General features: G+C 35.1%; 1 protein-coding gene across 4 annotated transcripts in view; it reads left to right on the plus strand.

The window, feature by feature from the left end:
* DCAF6 (DDB1 and CUL4 associated factor 6) overlaps nucleotides 1-19,461 on the plus strand; it is a 162,056-nt gene that overhangs the window by 103,289 nt on the left and 39,306 nt on the right. For 2 of the 4 annotated variants that reach the window (XM_006872620.1, XM_006872621.1), the window contains 4 exons: nucleotides 5,618-5,733; nucleotides 7,383-7,472; nucleotides 7,706-8,033; nucleotides 13,381-13,422. In XM_006872620.1, coding sequence (XP_006872682.1) covers nucleotides 5,618-5,733; nucleotides 7,383-7,472; nucleotides 7,706-8,033; nucleotides 13,381-13,422 — 576 coding nt within the window. The remainder of the gene's footprint in view (nucleotides 1-5,617; nucleotides 5,734-7,382; nucleotides 7,473-7,705; nucleotides 8,034-13,380; nucleotides 13,423-19,461) is intronic. The other 2 variants (XM_006872622.1, XM_006872623.1) reach the window with 1 other exon arrangement.

Genomic DNA, 19,461 nt, shown 5'->3' on the forward strand with positions numbered 1-19,461 from the left:
ATAGATTATTTTTTAAATCAATTTATATAAGATTTATATTTTCTTTCTCACTGTTTCAGAGCCTTTTGAGTAAGACAGCATTAAAAGTTTATTTTGTTCCATTTTTCCTGATTTCCATTTGTACTTGTGTGTATGTATGTAAGATTTTACTCGTTGCTTATGTAAGATTTTAAAATATTATTGAATGCCTTCCTTGTTTCAGAGACTATTCTAGACATTGGGAATATATCAATGAACAAAACAGACAATAAAGGTTTGCTGCTGGTAGAACTTACATGCTAGGTGAAGGAGAAAGATATGAAAGATATAAAATAAGTTAACTGTTCAGTGTGTCAGAAGGTACTAAGTGCTATGGAGGAAAATAAAGCAGGTAAAGCTGACTGGGCAATCAAGAAAGGGTAGGTAGGCATCATTGAGAAGGTGACATTTGGGCAAAAACTTGAAGAAAGAGAAGGTGTCAGCCATGCATGTATGTGGAGATAGAGCATTCTAGACAAAGAGAAAACCAGTGAGAAAGGTCTGAATCAGGAACAGATATAACATGTTCAAGGATCTTTAAGAAGACCGTGAAGTAACTGGAATGAAGTGACCAAATGGAAGCATCAAACCAACCCACTGCAATCGAATTGATTGTGACTCATAGCAACCTTCATCTTCCTCCCATGGCACTGCTGGTGGGTTTGACTAGCCGACCTTGTGGTTAACAGTCCAGTACTTATCCTACAGCACAAAAAAGGGAAGCATAGTAGCAGATAAAGTCAGCCAGATACATAAGGAGAATGTCTTCAGCTATGTTGAGAACAGGCTATAAGTAGAAGCCAGGAAACCAGTTAAAGGCTATGGCAGCAAGCAAGCATAAGAGGTGATGGTGGCTTGGACCACAGTATGAGCAGTGGAGGTAATGAGAAATGATTGGATTCGGGATATATATTTGAAGGTGCACTCGATCAGATTTCTTTGTGAGCTTTATGGTTTGACATTAACATTTTAAAATCATGATTTCTATGGTCCTTTTTCTTGATGCATTAATTAAGATGACAGAAGGTCACCATACTTTTTTTGTATCTAGTATATTACCATGTTGCTGTACAGAAAGGGCTGATTTTTGTTTATAAAGAATCCTATGTGAAAATTTTTCAGAAAAAAAAATTGTTAGTCCCACTCTTCTTTAGAGTGTCTTTTCTATCACTAAAATGAACCATGCATTATGTTCTCTCATTCATCAATTTCTTAGCATTTTGTTTTTTTTAAAAAGTAACCAGCATTTTTTGCTGGTTGTGAAAGTATTTAATAGCCATTGTAAAAAAAAAAAGCTAAACAATCCAAAAAGCCATACAGTCTTTTCATTTCTGCCAATATGGTATCTTCCTTTTATTTTCTTTGATGATAAATGAGACAATAGAGGATACTTATTAAAAGCTATTGGACAAGTCCATTTGATGGGAAATTTGAGTCAATAAATGGTGTTGGGAAAATTGATTTTGAACTTCCACAATGTCAGCTGTTCACACAGAAAGATGAGACTTTGCTTCTGTAAAGATTTACAGGACTTCGGATATGGCAATGTGGGTTAATGCACTGGACTGCAAGGTCAGTTTGAACTGCAAAGTTGGCAGTTCAAGCTCACCAGTCACTCCTTGGAAACCCTGTACAGGCTTGCTATAAGTTGGAACCAATTTGATGGCACTTAACAACAACCAAGATTTACAGCCTATACGGAGTTGTTGTGGATCGGAACCGACTCAGTGGCACTTAACAACAACTAAGAGCTTGATATCAGGCAGGCTAGAATTCAAATCCCATCTCTTGTCTTAACTAACTAGACAAGCTGTGAATTGCTTTAAATATATTTTCTCACGTATAAAATGAAATTATGCAAAATGCATAGCATTTGGCACATTTATTAGCACATGTTTTTGTTAAGTGTCATCAAGTCAACTCTGACTCATGTAGGCGCCCTGTTTAGGGTTTCCACGAAGCAGCTGGTGAGTTTGAACTGCCAACCTTGTGGTTTGCAGCCCAGTGCTGATCCTACAGCACCACACCAGGAGTCCTTAAATAGTACTTGATGGGCTTTACATAAATGTTAGCTACAATGATAATTTTTATAAATTGCCTTTTAATATTTCTTTGCCCAATTTTCTAGTATAGTGAATTTGGGTTTTTCTTACTGATTTATAAGAGCTATTTACTTACTATGGGGTTGAGAACAATGCTATTGCAAATATTTTCCCAGTTATTTCTCTTTTAGTTTATTTATAGTGATTTTGCATGATATTTTTCTGCCTGTGGTCTCACACAAAAACCTTCTCCTTCCCAGGAATAGAATAGTTTGTTATTTTCTTCTTATATTTCTATTATTTGCAATAAAAAATTATATGAAGGGATTTCAAAAAGTTCATGAAAAAATGGGATTCAGAGTTAAAATAATAAATTTTATTTCTTAACATAATATCCATCAAGTTCAAGACACTTCTAAGCAATATACCAGACATTGAGTCCATCCCTAAACAACTGAAGGTCCTGGAGGAATTTAACCAGACCATTGCAATCTTTTGTATGTTATCAACTGAAAAAAAGAAAAATGACTACCTTTAAAGAAGGAGTCAAATCAGGGTAGGAATGTGGATGCATAAGGACATTCCATTGAAACTCTTGCAAAACTGCCCTTGTTTGATGAGAGGAATGAGCAGGATCATTGTCAGGGTGGAGGACTCTCTGGTGAAGTTTTCCCAGGCATTTTTCTGCTAAAGCTTTGGCTGTCATTCTGAAAATGTTCTCATAATAAAGTAGATGATACTGTTCTTTGGTAGTCCAGAAAATCAGTAAGCAAAATACTTTCATCATTCCCCAGAATCACTATCATGACCTTGCTCTTGACCATTGGCTTTTGCTTTGACGGGGCCACTTCCACGCTTGGTAATCATTGCTTTGATTGTGCTTTGTCTTTAGGATTGTATAGTTAAAACCATTTTTCATCTCATGTTATAGTTCTTTGAAGAAATACTGTAGGATCTGGACCCTAGTTGTTTAAAATTTCCATTGAAAGCTCTGCTTTTGTCTGCAGCTCCTCTGGGTGCAACAGTTTTGCCACTCATCAAGAAGGAAGTTTGCTCAACTTTAATTTTTCAGTCACAGTTGTGCAAACACAATCAATAAGAGATGTCTTTGATGTAGACTATTGTTTGTGCTGTTAATCAGTGATCCTCTTCAGTTAGGAAAAGAACATGTTTTTTTCTTTTCATGCAAATTGATGTGGATGGTCTGCTGCTACCCTGGTAAGCTTCATCTTTGGCATCATTTCATCCCTTCTTAAAACAAGTTATCCATTTGTAAACTGCAGATTTCTTTGAGGCATTTCCCCCATAAACTTTTCATAAAGCATCAATGATTTCACCATTCTCCCACCTGGTCATCACTATAAATGTGATGTTTGTTCTTACTTCAGTATTAGCAAAATTCTTGTTGCTCTGATAAGGACCTCTTTTCAAAGTGATATCCTTCTTAATGTCTCAAACTAGATCCTGTTCAGGCATGTTTATTTTAGTGTAAGTTAGTAAAAGATTATGCTGGTGTAATAAATTTTTTAAATCCATGTATAGCTTTTTTGTAATATATATTTTCCATGAATTTTTCAAGACTCCTTTTGTATTTACTCTGTTGAGAAATCATTTCACTATGAACTATGATATAGAGCTGTATCACTTTGGTTTTCCATATTTTTAAAGATTTATTCCATCCCACTTAATTGAATAATGTATTTACTTATTTCTCTGTGATTTAAAAAGGCAAATGCTAAATTCTTACTTGTATTTGATTATGATGTTTTCCACTAATGCCTCTCTATTCCTAAGTTTTATCATAACTTATACACTGAACATTTCATTTATTCATCTATCAGAGCTTGCTCAAAAAAAAGACATATATTCCTGATGAAAAAGAAATTTTCATTGCAAAAAGAATAAATGATTCAGAATATAGAGGAAACAAAATCACGTGCACTAATCCAATTGAGAGGACACTTAACATGGATACATAGCCTTTCTGGTATTTTTCTATGCATTTATACCCATATAGGTATGTTGTTGTTGTTGTTAAGTACAGTCAAGTTGGTTCCGACCCATAACGACCCTGTATAGGGTTTATGAGGAGCAGCTGGTTGGTTTGAACTGCTGGCCTTGAGGTTCAAACTAACCTTGCAGTACAGTGCATTATCCTGAAGTGCCACACCAGGACTCCCATAGACAGATGCATTCTTATTAAAAGTTCTATCATTATGCATGCATATGTACTTTTTCTAAAACCAGGTTAACTTCTATAATTAGCCTAAAAGGGCTTTTATAAAATATTGGCTGGCAAAAAATCTGTGATAATTTGCATTTTTCAGAGGCACTGTTATTTGTCTATCACTAAAGTGTTTTTTAAAGGAGCTCTGGTAGCATAGTGGTTACGAATTGGGCTGCGAGCCGCAAGGTCAGCAGTTCGAAACTACCAGCTGTTCCGCGGGAGAAAGATGAGGCTTTCTGCTCCCATAAAGATTTACAGCCTTGGAAACCCTGTACAGGGTCGCTATGAGTCGGAACCGACTCCACGGCACATAACAACAACAACAAAAGTGTTTTAGGTGTCTAACTCTTTTAGGTTGGCAGTTCAACATCACCAGTCACTCCTCAGAAACCCTATATAGGGTTGCTCTGAGTTGGGACTGACTCAGTGGTACTTAACAACATAAGTCTTTTGGAGTCCAGGTGTGGCATAGTAGGATAAGCAGTTATTACTGCTAATTGGAAGGTCAGCAATTCAAGCTCACCAGCCACGCCTCGGAAACCCTATCCATACAGGGTCGCTCTGAGTTGGAACCTGCTTGACAGCACTTAGCAATAAAAATAACTCTTTTAGGTTTCTTTCTCCTGCTTATATTTATTCCAGACTGAATAAATTGTTGTATTTCCTTAAATCTGATTTTATTCTAAGTCAGATTTTTATACTTTTTCCTCCATTTTCTTTCCCACTCAAGTCCCTTCTTATACGTATGCCATGGTTTGTCACAGAATGCTTATTGAAAACTATTTAAATTGGCTTAGCTTCTTGTCATAAATACTGACAGAATTATGGTCATCACCCGTGTCCTGTACATATAACCATAACTTCTAATCACCTGTCATAATTGAACAACAAGCCAGAGCTGGTCAGTTCAAAAGACCAAAGCAATGGTCAGGCTTCTGTCCAAGTATTAATTTAAAAATAGCTTGGGACATCAGAGGGCAAATGAGCAAATTCTATGAAACCAATGAAGATTTGGAATTAATGAAACATTTGTAGTAAGGCGAAAGGAGACACTAAGTTAAAATTCAATGAGAAACATATAGAAATATAGAGAGAGATAATAGAAGTATTAACATAGTATGGAAGCAGTCCTTTTTATATTTTTTAAGATTAATGTACTAGGAGTAGTCATCCTGATGTTGTACAAGTACTTGTAAAAGTACAAGTACTATTAAATATTAAACCATATGTAGTTTGTAATCTGAAAGTTTTGAACTGTTTCTCTAGTTGTTAAAATTATTCTAAAGTTTCATATTGATAAAGTTTTTGTTGGAAACTTGTTCTGTTTTAGGAGTAGTACAGCCTCAAGTTCTAGAGGAAATGGAAGCCATTGCAAATCTGAAGGCCAGGAGGAACCCTTGATCTCACAAAGCTCAGTGCAGCCGCCTAAAGGAGATAGTGAAACAAGTAAGTTGCTATTTTGCTTTTAAAATTACAGAACCCCATTGTTGAAGTTCACCTGCTTTTCTGTTCTGACTCTGCATTTCTGATTCTTGTTCTAAGAAATCAATTTTATCCCCATAGTCCAGCTGCTATTGTTGATAAGACAGTTGTTGTTGTTGCTGTTAAATGCCCTCTGTAAGGTTTTCAAGGAGTAGTTGGAGAGTTAGACCAGTCATCCTTGTGGTTATCAGTCTAGTGCTTGTCCTGCAGTGCCATTCCAGTTCTCCTGATAAGAAAATGTTGTTGCGGTTAAGTGCCATTGAGTCGGTTCCAACTCATAGCGATGCTGTGTAGGGTTTCTGAGGAGCTGCTGGTGAGCTTGAACTGCTGACCTTGTGGTTCAAACTGACCTTGCAATCCAGTGTATTAACCCGCAGCGCCACAAATGTAGGCACGTTAAGCAGGTGATGTTAAGTGCCATCAAGTCAGTTCTGACCCATAGCGACCCTGTATGGGGTTTCCAAGGAGCGGCTGAACCACCAACCTTGCAGTTCAGACAGCTTTGCAGTCTGGTGCATTAACCCACAGCGCCATACCAGGACTTCTTAAGCGGGTAAGAAGTGCAATTATGGTGAAGCAACCCAATTTCCCTCCCAGTGATCACGGTTATTCTCACACTCTGTATGTATAACAGGTTAGCAGTAGTTTCCATGATCTTTGCCATTTTCATACTTCGCAGTACAATCCAGAGTATCAGTCTCAATCCAAAGATTGTATTATTGGGGGGAAATAACTAAAATCTAAAGAGCTTATTTATGGGTAAGCTTATATGTAAATACATGAAATGCAATTTAAGGAAGTTCTCAGAATTCTGTTCTAATATTTTCAAATGACCATATTATGAACTGTAGCATCTATCTCAGCACCTGGAACACAAAAGATGTTCAATAAATGCTTGATACACAATTTTTTTATTCTTAATTGGACATCTGTTTACCAGAAACTTGTCTTACATTAATTCTTATCAATCTCTTGTTATAAAAATTTTCTTAATGAATTTTCTTTTTTTATCAAATCAATAGATACCTCAGTATAACAGAGATTGATAAGATTTGAATATATTTAAGGCAATTCTTTGCTAAGCAGATGCCCAATTAAGAGCAAAAAAGACTGATCCTCCATGACTCTTGCACTTCAATCTTAGCAATAAGTATTTTCAGTGGCCAAAACAGAATTTATGGTAGAGACAGCTTACTGTTGATATAGGTTGTTGTGAAGTGCTGTCGAGTCGGTTCCAACCCATAGCGACCCTGTATAGGGTTTCCAGTGAGTAGCTGGTGAGCTTGAACTGCCGACCTTACAGTTCAAACGGCTTTACAGTCTGGCACATTATTAGATCATACCAAATGTATGATAATGTTAAAAGAAAAGCAAGATCAGTAATGTCAGCTGTAAAGAATAATCTAGCTGTAAAGAATAATAAGAATGTCAGCTGTAAAGAATGTCAGCTGTAAATAATTCTTCACATAGATTTTATGAAGGTCCATACATAGACTTTGTGTACAGGCAATGGACAGAATTGTCCATATCTTCCCTGATAGCTAACATATAAAGTTGGTACATATTTTTTCTAAAGAAAAAATTGATATAATGATAATCTGGTTTGCTTCCAGAAGCTCCTGAAGCATCATCTGAAGATGATGTGGCAAAATATCAGGAAGCTAGATCTGCAGAAAACACACTTGACAACCCTGTAGACATAGGTGAGTAATCTTGCTTGCTTGAGAAAATTGCTTCATAAGGAAGATAAGCCTTAATCTAAGCTAGTCGCTCCAGTCTCAGATGCCACTTCCAAATAAATGTGGTTGTGGAATTTTCTTTTCCTTCTAGGGGAATTAGATTTCATATCAGAAAACTACCTATTTTCAAAGTCTGTGTAGGTGAAATAATTAATGTTGCCCACATGACCAGTTGCTACTGCTTTATTTTTTGACAGCACAATCAGATAAGTTTACATCTGAACCATTGGATTCCAGCTCAGGAGAAAGGAGTGAACTCAATCTTGATAGCCCTTGTGGGGTTCCAGAAGAATCTACTTCATCTGAAAAAGGCAAAGAACCAGAACCTTCAGATCATCTTAGCCCTGAGAGTACTGCCCATCAGACTACCACCAATCCTGAGCCTCAGTTCCACACCGAAGCCATCGGGCCTTTAGTTCACGAAGAAGCATCAGCCAGAGATTCAGCTCTCCAGGACACAGATGACAGTGATGATGATCCAGTCCTGATCCCAGGTGCAAGGTACCGAGCAGGACCTGGTGATAGGTGGGTGAATTTTTCATTAATATCAACTATTATAAAAGCATAATTAACAAGCTTTTGTTTAGAGTCACTTAAGGGAGTCTCTTCATTTTTGACATTTCGTTGCTTCTTTTGACATGTCATATAAACTTACAGAATTCTAAATGATTTAGCATATTGTATTCTTTGAGCAAACTATGCAAGAGGGGAATGAAAATTTTCCATTACTCCTTATTTCCAGCACTGTGATTTGATCCTCAGTTCACAGATCAAGGCTAAGGAATATTGTAAAAAGAGCAACAGGTTATTTGTAAAGTCCAGGTTATAGTTAGCTGTCAGATTGCCTGTTAGAAAACCCAGCCTTTAACAGTATTTTTTTTTTATGTTCTGGTTATTTTTTTTACTGTTCTATTAACCATGGATTAAGGTAATGTGATATTTTTTTCTCTTTCTGAAAACATGCTTTTCTCTGATTACTACTAACCTTATTGACTCAATTTAGGAAATAAAAAAGTATAGCAATTAGTAGATACTCTAAAACAACAAAATATAGCTAGTATGTTCATATAATTTTCCCGTTTTTCATTCCATGTGATCATGACGATATATTTATTTTTATTAGAAAAAAATATTTAAAACATGCTGCATTCCATGTTTATAAAAAATATGTCCCTATTAAATCCAACATATTTCATTGTCAATTCTGTCCTTTTCTAGTTTTGTCTTAAAATCCTTGTTTAAACAGTGGAATTCTATTTGAACTCTGTCATAACTTGTCTGTGCTTGATATACTGCTGTCTATAAAGTACTCTGGCAGACCTGTCATCTGAAAAATATAATGAAAAGATTAACATTAAGGAATAGCAATGTTGTGTAGTGACCAAGAGCATAATGACTTGCATTTCACCACTTCCTAGCCGAGTTTTCTTACTTAGTTAGTTTGCTCACTATCTCTTACGGGCTCAGTTTCTTCATGTATAAAATTTGGTTAAACATCTAGAATTGTGACGATTTTTTTAAAAAAATTCTTTATCCAAGCGTGACTCATATAGAAAGCATTAAGTAAATGTAAATAATAGCTATATTAGACAGCCAAGATGCTCTGTGTAGCTACTTTAAATTAAAAAGGAATTGCAAAAAGAGTGTTTGTAAAGATAAGGACTGACAGAAGACAAAAATTCTGGACAATATAGTTTGCAGTTCAGTAAAACTGCTTTTTCATAACTATGAAAGCATATCTATCTTCCTTAAGTCATATGTGAAATTTTTTACTTTGTGAGTGTGAAATAAATAACCTTTCTTTGTATTTATGCTTCAAGATTGAGCATCATATCCTTAGCCTGTCACATGTTATCCTCAGCATTCTCAGAATATATTTCAGACTTCGTTCCATTGCTTTCCATTCACATAGAGCCTCCCTTAGAGTATCATTACTTAGTTGATGTATGCATGTAAGGTAAGCAGACTAGCATAATGTGAAAACCAGACTGATGTTTTCCAAACCCGAGGTACAGAGCTAGATACTATAATTAATTTAAGCATGTACTTTTTGGCCTTCTGTTTATATCAAGTGAACATATGTGCTTTTTCACCCTTAATTAAGTAGCCACACATATCAAGGTCATAATTGAAAACAAAATGTAAGTATCTAGTTTCTAGTAACATGCAGCATATTACTGTCCAGGTTTGTTTATTTAATAAGTTTTTATATATATATGTTGTTGTTAAGTGCCATCAAGTCAGTTCCGATCCACAGTGACCCTGTATAGGTTTTCTGATGAGCACCTGGTGAGCTTGGACCGCCGACCTCACAGTTCAAATGGCTTTGCATTCTGGCACATTAACCCACGCCACACCAGGACTCCATATGTATATATACATACATACATACACACACATATACATATATATATACATATATATGAATATGTATGTATCATAACACCAACAAGAAAAGAAAGAGGCACTAGAGAATCCAGAACTTCAATAGTATAGTCTCCTTAGTTTGGAGAGATCTAAAACTATAGCATATTTCCAGGTCTTTGTTATTTATCATTTTCATAATACTTAAATGCTTTATATCCTTTAGAGGTTCTCCAAGAGTTTGGGTCTGCCACAGAAATGGCTTCTGATACTCATTGACCTAGAAGACAGGCAATGAGCCAGACTGGCATACTTTTTTAGAGGGGAGATGACCAGAGACACACCTAGAATTGACCCCTCTTAATGCATGTACTCTTGAATTCATACTCCCATGATTAGACCCAGATTTGAATCTACTTCAGGGTCCAAAATTGCTTCCTTGTTTTTTCCCCTAAATGTCATTGAATATTCTGTGTACTCAGTGTAGATATGTAGCCTTAGTTTTTTTTCCATTAATTTTTGTTATATTTTTAATACAGTATGGTAATAGACTTACTGAAGAATAACAGAATAATAGTAAAATTGTTATCCTTTAAGAAAATTAATAATTTATTGAAGGGGAGAGAACAAATACACAAGTCATTTTAAGAACATGGAAAACAGATTAAATACTATAATAAAGATGTACATGCTGAGGTGATGCTAAAATGATGATAGTGATTATTTCACCATTATATCAGGTTTTTCTTTGAAATTTGTGTTGTTTTTCCTAGCTGCTTACCCAAAAATTTTAAATAGAAAAATCCTCTGACCTTTACCTGATAATTCTTACAGTTCCTGACTTCCTCAGAACCATATTGATTTAATCTTGAGTTACTTATATAAAATATACTTTTAATACTTCTGCACCTTTCTAAGGGCTTTTCATCCTTGAAATTACTGTCAGTTTGTCTTCTAAATTTGGAGGCATAGGTATGTTGACTTTCATTCTAAAGAGAGAACATTTAAGAGATTTTGCTTCTTAAGGACATAAAACAATCGTTTACCAACTTGTAATGAGATATGTGATTTTTGAGACTTTCTGCTTCCAAAGGGGCAGAAGATTAAGAAGCTCAACTTTAAAAATTGTATCTGTAATACCATTTGATTCTTAAAATTTGTGATAATGTGCCCGACACTAAACAACTCAAAGGGTGCAAATATTAAAGGTCCCTTCTTGCTGTCACTTGAAAAGCCCAGTTAAAATTAGCTTGGTAAAGAGATGGATCCAAAATTAAGGATGGTAGAAGTTTATGCTTAAATATATACTTAAGCAGATGCATACTTTAATTAGCATGCAAAATTATACGTTCTTGTTGTTAAATCGAGTCGGTTCTGACTCATAGCAATCTTATATAGGGTTTCTGAGGAGTGACCGGTGAGTTTAAACTGCCGACCTTGTGGTTAGCAGATCAGTGCTTATCGTACAGTGCCACACCAGGACTGTTTATTCTGGTTGTTGTTGTTAAGTGCCATCAAGTGGCTTCCAACTTATAGCAACCGTGTTACAAAGTTTCCTATGAGCATTGGTGAATTTGAACCACCAACCTTCTGGTTCAAACCGACCTTGTGGTCCGGTGCTTATCCTACAGCACCATACTAGGACTTCCAAGAATTATATAGTGGCTCTCAATTTTTTGGCCCCAAGTTAAATTCTTAAAATAAAACCTAAATAGCTAATAGCCAAGTAATTTTTAACATGCATCTAATTAAAATATCAAAAAGTTCCTTACAATGCTAAGTAATAATTTTTTACTGCAGATTTGCAGTCTTACAATTTGGTTAAATAAATACAATCCAGGTTTCTACTTTTGGGTTAAGGGCAAGCATGAAAAGGAAATGCCTTGGAAAATAAAGGTCTTAACAACTAACATAGATATTTTTAAACGGAATGCTCTTTTCATTAACTATAGCTTGTCTCTCTATGTAAGTATAACTGGAACTCTCAATAACAGAGGTCAAAAGATACTTTTTTTCATGTCCAGATAGCTAATATTTTAGGTTTTGTTAGGCAAGAAGCAAAGCAGAAGCTATTATGTAGGTATTTATACAACTACTTGAAATGTAACTATTTAAAAATATAAAACCTATTCTTAACTTGTAGACCATTAAAAAAAAAAAAAAAAAAATTCTGGCAGCTGGCCACATTTGGTCCACAGGCCATAGTTGGCTGATCTCTGTTTTATGATAAAGGAGTTTTAAAGAGATCCATGTAAAATGCCTCTACTGACAGAAATCTAAAGTTTGAATCTGTGAACTGGACCCACACATTTGAGTCCCTTTAACTTTGTGTAGGGAAAGAATATTAAATGGAAAATAAGTTTTAAAAGACATATTCAAAAAATATACTAACTTTTGTTATTTTAAAGAACAGTAAATTAAATTAGTATTTTTATCCCTTAGATAAGGTTTCAAAATACTGGATTGTAGAGACATAAGAATGTGCCTTTTGAGTGAAATGTACCTTCAGGCCTGCCTTTGGCAAGTGTTCAGGTTTTCTGTTTAGGTGGTGTTCATATAAACTGTTTTCATAATGCCAAATCCATCTTGTAGTAAATGGTATGGTGCCCTGGCTGGTAGCTGTAGTGAACTGCCAAATACAAGAGGAAAACTGTGAATCACTCTCTGAAAAAGACTAGCAGCTGAGTAAGACTGCTGAAAACTCCTCAAATCGTTTTGAATATTTATTTTATTATAGCTTTAATGAAGGTTCTCGCATAGTGGTTTGTTTTTTTCCCTTCTGAAGATTAAGGATATTAATCTTATATTGCCTGTTAATCACTTTAAATATATATATATTTGCATAGAACTTTTGTTCCTTCTACCTACTCTGGATTCTGTGGAACATTGTCTTCATTTTAAAACCAAAATTCCATGTATATTTGGAATTTTCCAGAACCTGTTGTCAACTTTTTAATCACTCTTTCAACATTTCTAATGATTTTAATCTCTGTGACAGAAAATTGCAGAAAGAAGAAAGTAATAATCAAAGAGAAAGAACTGGCCTCCTAAGGAGCTAAAAGCCGTTATTAGTCCTTGTTTGCTTGTTATATAGTGTCATGGTTAGGCCAAATGAGTCAGCTCAGGGCTTAATTATTTATTTTCCAAAGAGCAGCTTAGCCTTGAGGAGTAGAATGTAGGTGTTCTAGTGGATGGTGTTCATGAGTCAGTTGTGTCAGTGCAGTTCCCCACACTCTGAAAGGGTTAGAGTCTAATCTATTTTTAAAGTAAAAGGGATTAAGTGCAGTGTCTTCACTCCAGTCTCTCTTCAGTAAAGGTTTCTGTGTGTTTAATTTCCACATGAACATTTAGTGAATGACATATTCCTCACTTAATGACATATACCCTACCTCACAAAGGGAAGCAAAACATCTTTTTATGATGAGAAAAGTGATGACCTTAATGCTTTAAATATTTGATTCTTTAAAGTCTTTGTGAGTGACTTTAGTTATTGTGTTCCCTTCACTAGATTTCCTATCAGAGGAACAACAATAGGTGATAGAATAATGAGGTAATTCAGTATGTTCCTTCATTATTTTATTTCTTCTTCATGATGGCTATGCCAGGTCCTCTTTTTCCACAGCTAACCACCTTTCCTATTAACAGTTAATATTTATTTCAACCTTACTGAACTATCAGTGTTAAGCATTGTAAATCAGGTTGTTTCTCATCAACTGTATTTAGCTGCATGCACTGCATGAGAATAGATTGAACAAAATTTACTGTGTGCAGATATAACTGATGTTGACTTCCAAGCGTGTCACATGACAACCTAACTTTACTCTGAAATGATGTATTTTTGCTTTGAAAATTTTGTTGAATGCAACTTTTTTTTTATATATACCTTATTTGGGATAACAATTGCAACTTTTTGTCATTCACATTATATTCCCTTTTCTTGAGATCAGTAACTAAAAATGTACTGGAATCTAATTCTATGCATAAATGAAAATTTTGATTCTTGAAGGAAAACCATTTCCTTATGAACAGCGTAATAAATTAAAAGTGTCACATACCAAGATACTTTATAACCCTTATGCTTCTGTGATTTCAAGCCTGACAGTGAGTGTGATTTTAAGTAGAAATTTAAAGTAAGCCTCTGTCCCATCAATCATCTACCAAAAAACTTGGCTTTTACTGATGTCTACTTTATACTGAATTCTAATGGCACATCTCAGTTATTTCCCATTAGATTCTAAAATTAAGTGGAACATAAAACAATATATAACAAAAATCAAAAATGAAAAGTTGGTAGAGTTCCTTGTGGGAAAGACAGAAATAATTAAATAAGCCAAGAACTGTGATACATAAGCAGAACTTCCTGGTTAGGGTCCATTCTCAGGAAAACTCCCATGTACAAGTACTGTATTTTTATGTTGGTGTTTTTCAGGTTGTTTTAATATTATGGTACATTTGGGATAACTATTCACAAAGTAGCCTGACTATCAATTTTATTTAAATGACAGTAAATGGAAATCGTCTTAAAGCTTTTTGACTTTTTTATTTATACTTTTTATCCCAAGTGCTCAGAGATGATTTCTGTTTTAATAGTGAAAATTGGAGCTAAAAGTTATGATGTTGTTTGAAATGAGTTTGTTGCTAGTGGTGGTGGTGTGTGCCATCAAGTCAACTCTGACTTATAGTGACTCTGTATAGGATTTCCAAGACTAATTGTGTAAGAAAGCAGAAAACCTCATCTTTCTCCACGGAATGTCTGGTGGATTCAAACCACTAACCCTGCAGTTCACAGCCCAACACGTAACCCACTATATCGCTAGGGCTCCCTTTAAAATGAGTTTAAGGAGCACTCAAACACTGAAATGAAGATTGTTATGAATTTATTGATGTCAGTTATATTTTAGTGATGTGTAGAGATGGTCTGGGAAAAAATTTAATTATAAAGTAATTTTGTGTTTTCCTGACAACTCCCACACATTTGCTCTGCTTCCCATTTTGGCAATTGGGCATGCTCTAGGAATGTAAACTTTTACTTAAAATAAAATTAGAAGAATAAAATTATCACAGATTATTCTATTATTCACATAAGTAATTTCATTAGAGACTGTCTTGCAAATGTGTTTTAATAAAATGTGCTAAGAATCTGGTGTTGTTTGAATAATAAATAACATGGTAGTCACCCTCTACTTTTCACTCTACTGCTATTTACCTCATCAGTTCTCACCTGGTCCATTGAAACAGTCCTCCAGCTCCCTCTATTCTCTCTTCCTGCTACATCAGATTGGGTTGTCAATGGCTTATACTGCCCATGACAAAGAAAAACCCAAACTGTTTTGCCTGGTATATTGAGCACTCTATGACTGGCTACTGCCAGGAATTGCTTATACTCTGCTTCAGCCATATGTGGAATGTCTCTGAACACACTGTGACAGTGTGCTGCTTAATGCTGCTATGACATGTACCATGGGCCCTTCAACTGAAGTGATTCCCTGTTGCCCTCCTATCACCTTCACCATCATTTTTGGCCACCTCATTTTGTAATATTCATCTTAAGCTTCTACTTTTCTGAAACTTCTGACCTACGCGTTCCATAATATGCCAAGTAGAACTGAGCATTTCGTCTGTGTGCCCTTACATACATCTACAATTCTACCTATGTAACACTTTCTTGTATATTTGTGTGTGTTCTTACTTATATTTAAGAATGTAAGCACCTTTAAGATCATCATACTACAGACCCAAAACCCACTGCTATTGAGTCTGTCCCAACTCACAGTGACCTTTGTAAGGGCTTCCGAGGCTATAAATCTTTATGGGAGGAGAAAGCCTCCTATTTCTTCATCAGAGATGTTGGTGGATACCAATTGCTGACCTTGCAGTTAGCAGCTCTACATATAACCCAGGGTTCCCTGTATAATTGTTATTGTTGTTGTTAAGTGCCATTGAGTCAGTATTAACTTATAGCGAACCTGTATAGGGTTTCCAAGGAGCAGCTGGTGGGTTTGAACAGTCGACTGTGTGGTTAACAGTCCAGTATTGATCCAGGGCTCCTTCCTATGTAGTACAAGCATGCATACATAAATAAAAGTTGGCAAGTAAAGCACCATTTCAATCTAAAACTTTACGTAATGAAATTTTTGTTCATTTTTCCATAGATGACCAGATTATTATTTGTTTACTTCTTAAGACTTTGTACATGAAAGACTTATGAATTACTCTCCACAACCACCTGTATACTTGATCACACCCTAGACGGATGCCCAGGATTCAAAGGCACTTTATTTATAAGCATGGCTATGGGTTATTATGGCACAGAAAAAGATGAAAGTCTGGAAAAATCCACATATAGGATTCCATTCTTCCTCCCCAGAGATGCCACATCAAAAACATGCTCCTTCGTCTACCAATTAAGTGTAGTGGCACTTATGCAGTGTTTCCATCCAGGGAAGCCTGATTTAAGACTAAAGTTCCAGGGTTTTTATTGGGGGTTGATCATATAAGCACTGTCTGTTTGTGTGACCAGCACTACTACCAAAATTCCAGCCCAGAAGGGAAGCAGGTGTTCACTATAAATGACATTGTTTTACAAACAATCTAGGTGAGCTAGTACATCAGTGATCTGTGTTCCATGCAGGCAGAGCATGTGGGACAGATTCTAAGAACCAAATTCCTAGACATAAGCACGTCCTTCTCACAATAGCAGTATCCAGCTCAGCTATCTGCGGCCCTTGTTTAATACATTGTGAAAATAACCCAGTTGCTGTGCCTATCTCCTACTCCCATGAAGAAGGAACAGAAACAAGATACTCTATAACAGGCATAGTTGACTCTCTTATTTCAAGTAGTTATACAGATGTGTTGAAATGCCAGAAATTCCAATAGAGATAGCATTTTTGTTAGTAAAGCTAGATGATAAACTAAAAGTGGCTTTTACAATAAACAGTGTTATATAACACCTCAAAATTCTTAGTTTTTTGTTTTTTTAACAGTTTATTTTCTCTGAACTCTTATTCATACACATTTGGATAGCAAATACCTTTTTAATTGAGAATTTAATGGTAAAATGTAAATTAACATTGACTAATCATATATTCTCAGTTAGCCAACAACTGCATGCAGTCCACCGGGTGTGTCAGAGGGGAACTGTGCTGAGGAGCAATTTTAATGGCTACGTTTTTGGAAGTAGATTACCAGGCCTGTCTTCTGAGGTTGCTTAGCAGCCAAGCGTGTTAACCATTTGCATACAGAGGAACTCACCATTCTCGGTGGTTGTTGTTGTTAGGCACCATCAAGTCAATTCTGACTCTTAGTGACCCTATATAGAGTTTCCAAGGAGCGGCTAGTGGGTTTGAACTACCAACCACAGGACCATGGTTGTGCAGTCCTTTCCAGCAGTTATCCTACTTCCTCCCTGTGGCTCCCATTTCCACTCCACCAAGGAATTTTTTTTAATTTCATGGAAAAATCTATTTCATTTTTCCACAAACTTTTGGAGGCCCCCTCATGCTATAGAAATTTTAATTATGCCATTCTTAATATATGTAATGATGTTTTGTAAAAGTTTGCCAATGTTAAAAATTGTAGGCAAAGTAATTTATATTTTTTTGCTTTTTTAAAAATACTATTTAATAGATTTCTTCTTATACAAGAGGGCTTCAAAAAGTTTGTGGAATAATGGGATGAAAAGATAATGGAATGTTTCCATGAACCCTTTGAAGTTCCAGTGTGCTTAAGTCTAGTTCTGTGCTTCTTTAATATTTTAAATAGGATAGTGTAGACTATTTCTGACTGATGTAACTTCTTAGTTTAAGCTTAGAGACTTCTTATGATATTTGGTGACCATTTGGAAATGAAATTATTTACAATATTCAGTATTAAAAAGTAAAATATAAAGACCCTCAGAGTAGAGACAAAGAATAAGACTATCAATTCAAGAATGTATGTTTTATTTTATTTTCTTAGTTCAGTTATACACAGGTTTATTCTGACATACTATTGTGGTTGCTTGGAAATTCTTGGATGAATCAATTTTGTAGTTCTTATTTTATTCATCCAATATACCTAGTATGTGTCAGACACTTTGGTGAATGCTGGTGACATAAGGACAATGGAAACACAGGCCCTGCCCTCCTTGAACACTCAGTTAAGTGGGATACACAGACACATGAAAACAACTACAACACAGTAATTACAGTGGTCCGGGTTTGTATCATCTATTGTTAAGTGCCATTAACTCGGTTCCTTGGAAATCTTTTACAGGGTTGCTATGAGTTGAAACCAACGCAACGGCACTTAACAACCATCAGAAGAAAGGGAACTTTTTGTCTTTTTAATTCTTGATTTGTGACATCATTGTTAGTTTCTGCCTACTTCCTTTTCTTTATTCATTTATTTACTAATGTAATAAATAGCCCTGATCCCAGCAATATATAACTTAAAAGAGTATAATGAAATGTTATTAAAAAGAATATGTTTTTGTTAAAAGTGATAATATATCATAGTTTTTAAAAGTTTTATTAGCAGTTTATATTTCCAGACATTTTTATAAATATAAATTTCTATTATTATTACAAAGCAGTATTTAACCTCTGATTTTGATTCAGCACTATGATGCTGACACTTTCTGTGGAGTTGCTGTGGGTCATCTTTAATATTGCCATACATGTTCCACGTGCTGTAATCCACCTATCATTTCCATGTGAACATTGAAACAATTTCCAGTCTTTTTAATTATGTAGCACTGTAGTGATCATGCTTAGACATGCATGTGCATATTATACTTCTTTACATTCTTCTGCAGTGTATATTTTCTCTAAGTAAAATTGCTGACAAATCTTATACATATTTGAAATATTTTTATATTAAATTTCTCCTAAAAAAGATATTGTACTGGAATTCTAATATGTTGCTGGTGGGAGTGTAAATTGGTACAACCATGTTGAAAACTATTTGAGCATGTCTACTAAAGGTGAACATATACACATAAAAATGGGCTTCAAAATTTCATGGGGAAACTCCATTATCTTTCAAATTCCTACCAATACTGACAATTTTCCTAAACTCGTACTAGTATGATACATTAAAAAAAAAAATCTTTCTCAATTTGATGGATGTAAAAAGGCTTCAATTTGTTCTATTTTAAACTTATAATTAATGAACATCTTTTTGTATATTTATTAACTGTTCATTTCTTCTATAACTTCCCTGCACAAGACTATTTTTCTGCTACAATGTTTGTTTTTCTACTAGTATTCAGACATTTTATATATTACAGATATTTGGACTATTATATGTCAAATTTTCATGTTTTAAATAACAAATTCAGTTTGCTAAGATTATGAATATTATCATGTGTTAGAAGTTCCCTCTAATAGTTAAAACAAATAGTTAAATCTTAAAAAGAGACCTTTCTTCTTCAGTACCCAACTCTACACCAGTTCCTTTCTGAGGAGAATAGAATCTGTCATGATGATGCTCCAGTATGCATTAAATAGATGGAAGATGCTATTTGGAAGTTCTTGTTTCATTGCACTTATTTTATTTACCCTGATTAGTCTATCATTTGCCTGGACCATGTTTAAATAAATAGTGG

The sequence above is a fragment of the Chrysochloris asiatica genome, unplaced genomic scaffold (genome assembly GCF_000296735.1).
Source record: "Chrysochloris asiatica unplaced genomic scaffold, ChrAsi1.0 scaffold00207, whole genome shotgun sequence".
NCBI lineage: Eukaryota > Metazoa > Chordata > Mammalia > Afrosoricida > Chrysochloridae > Chrysochloris > Chrysochloris asiatica.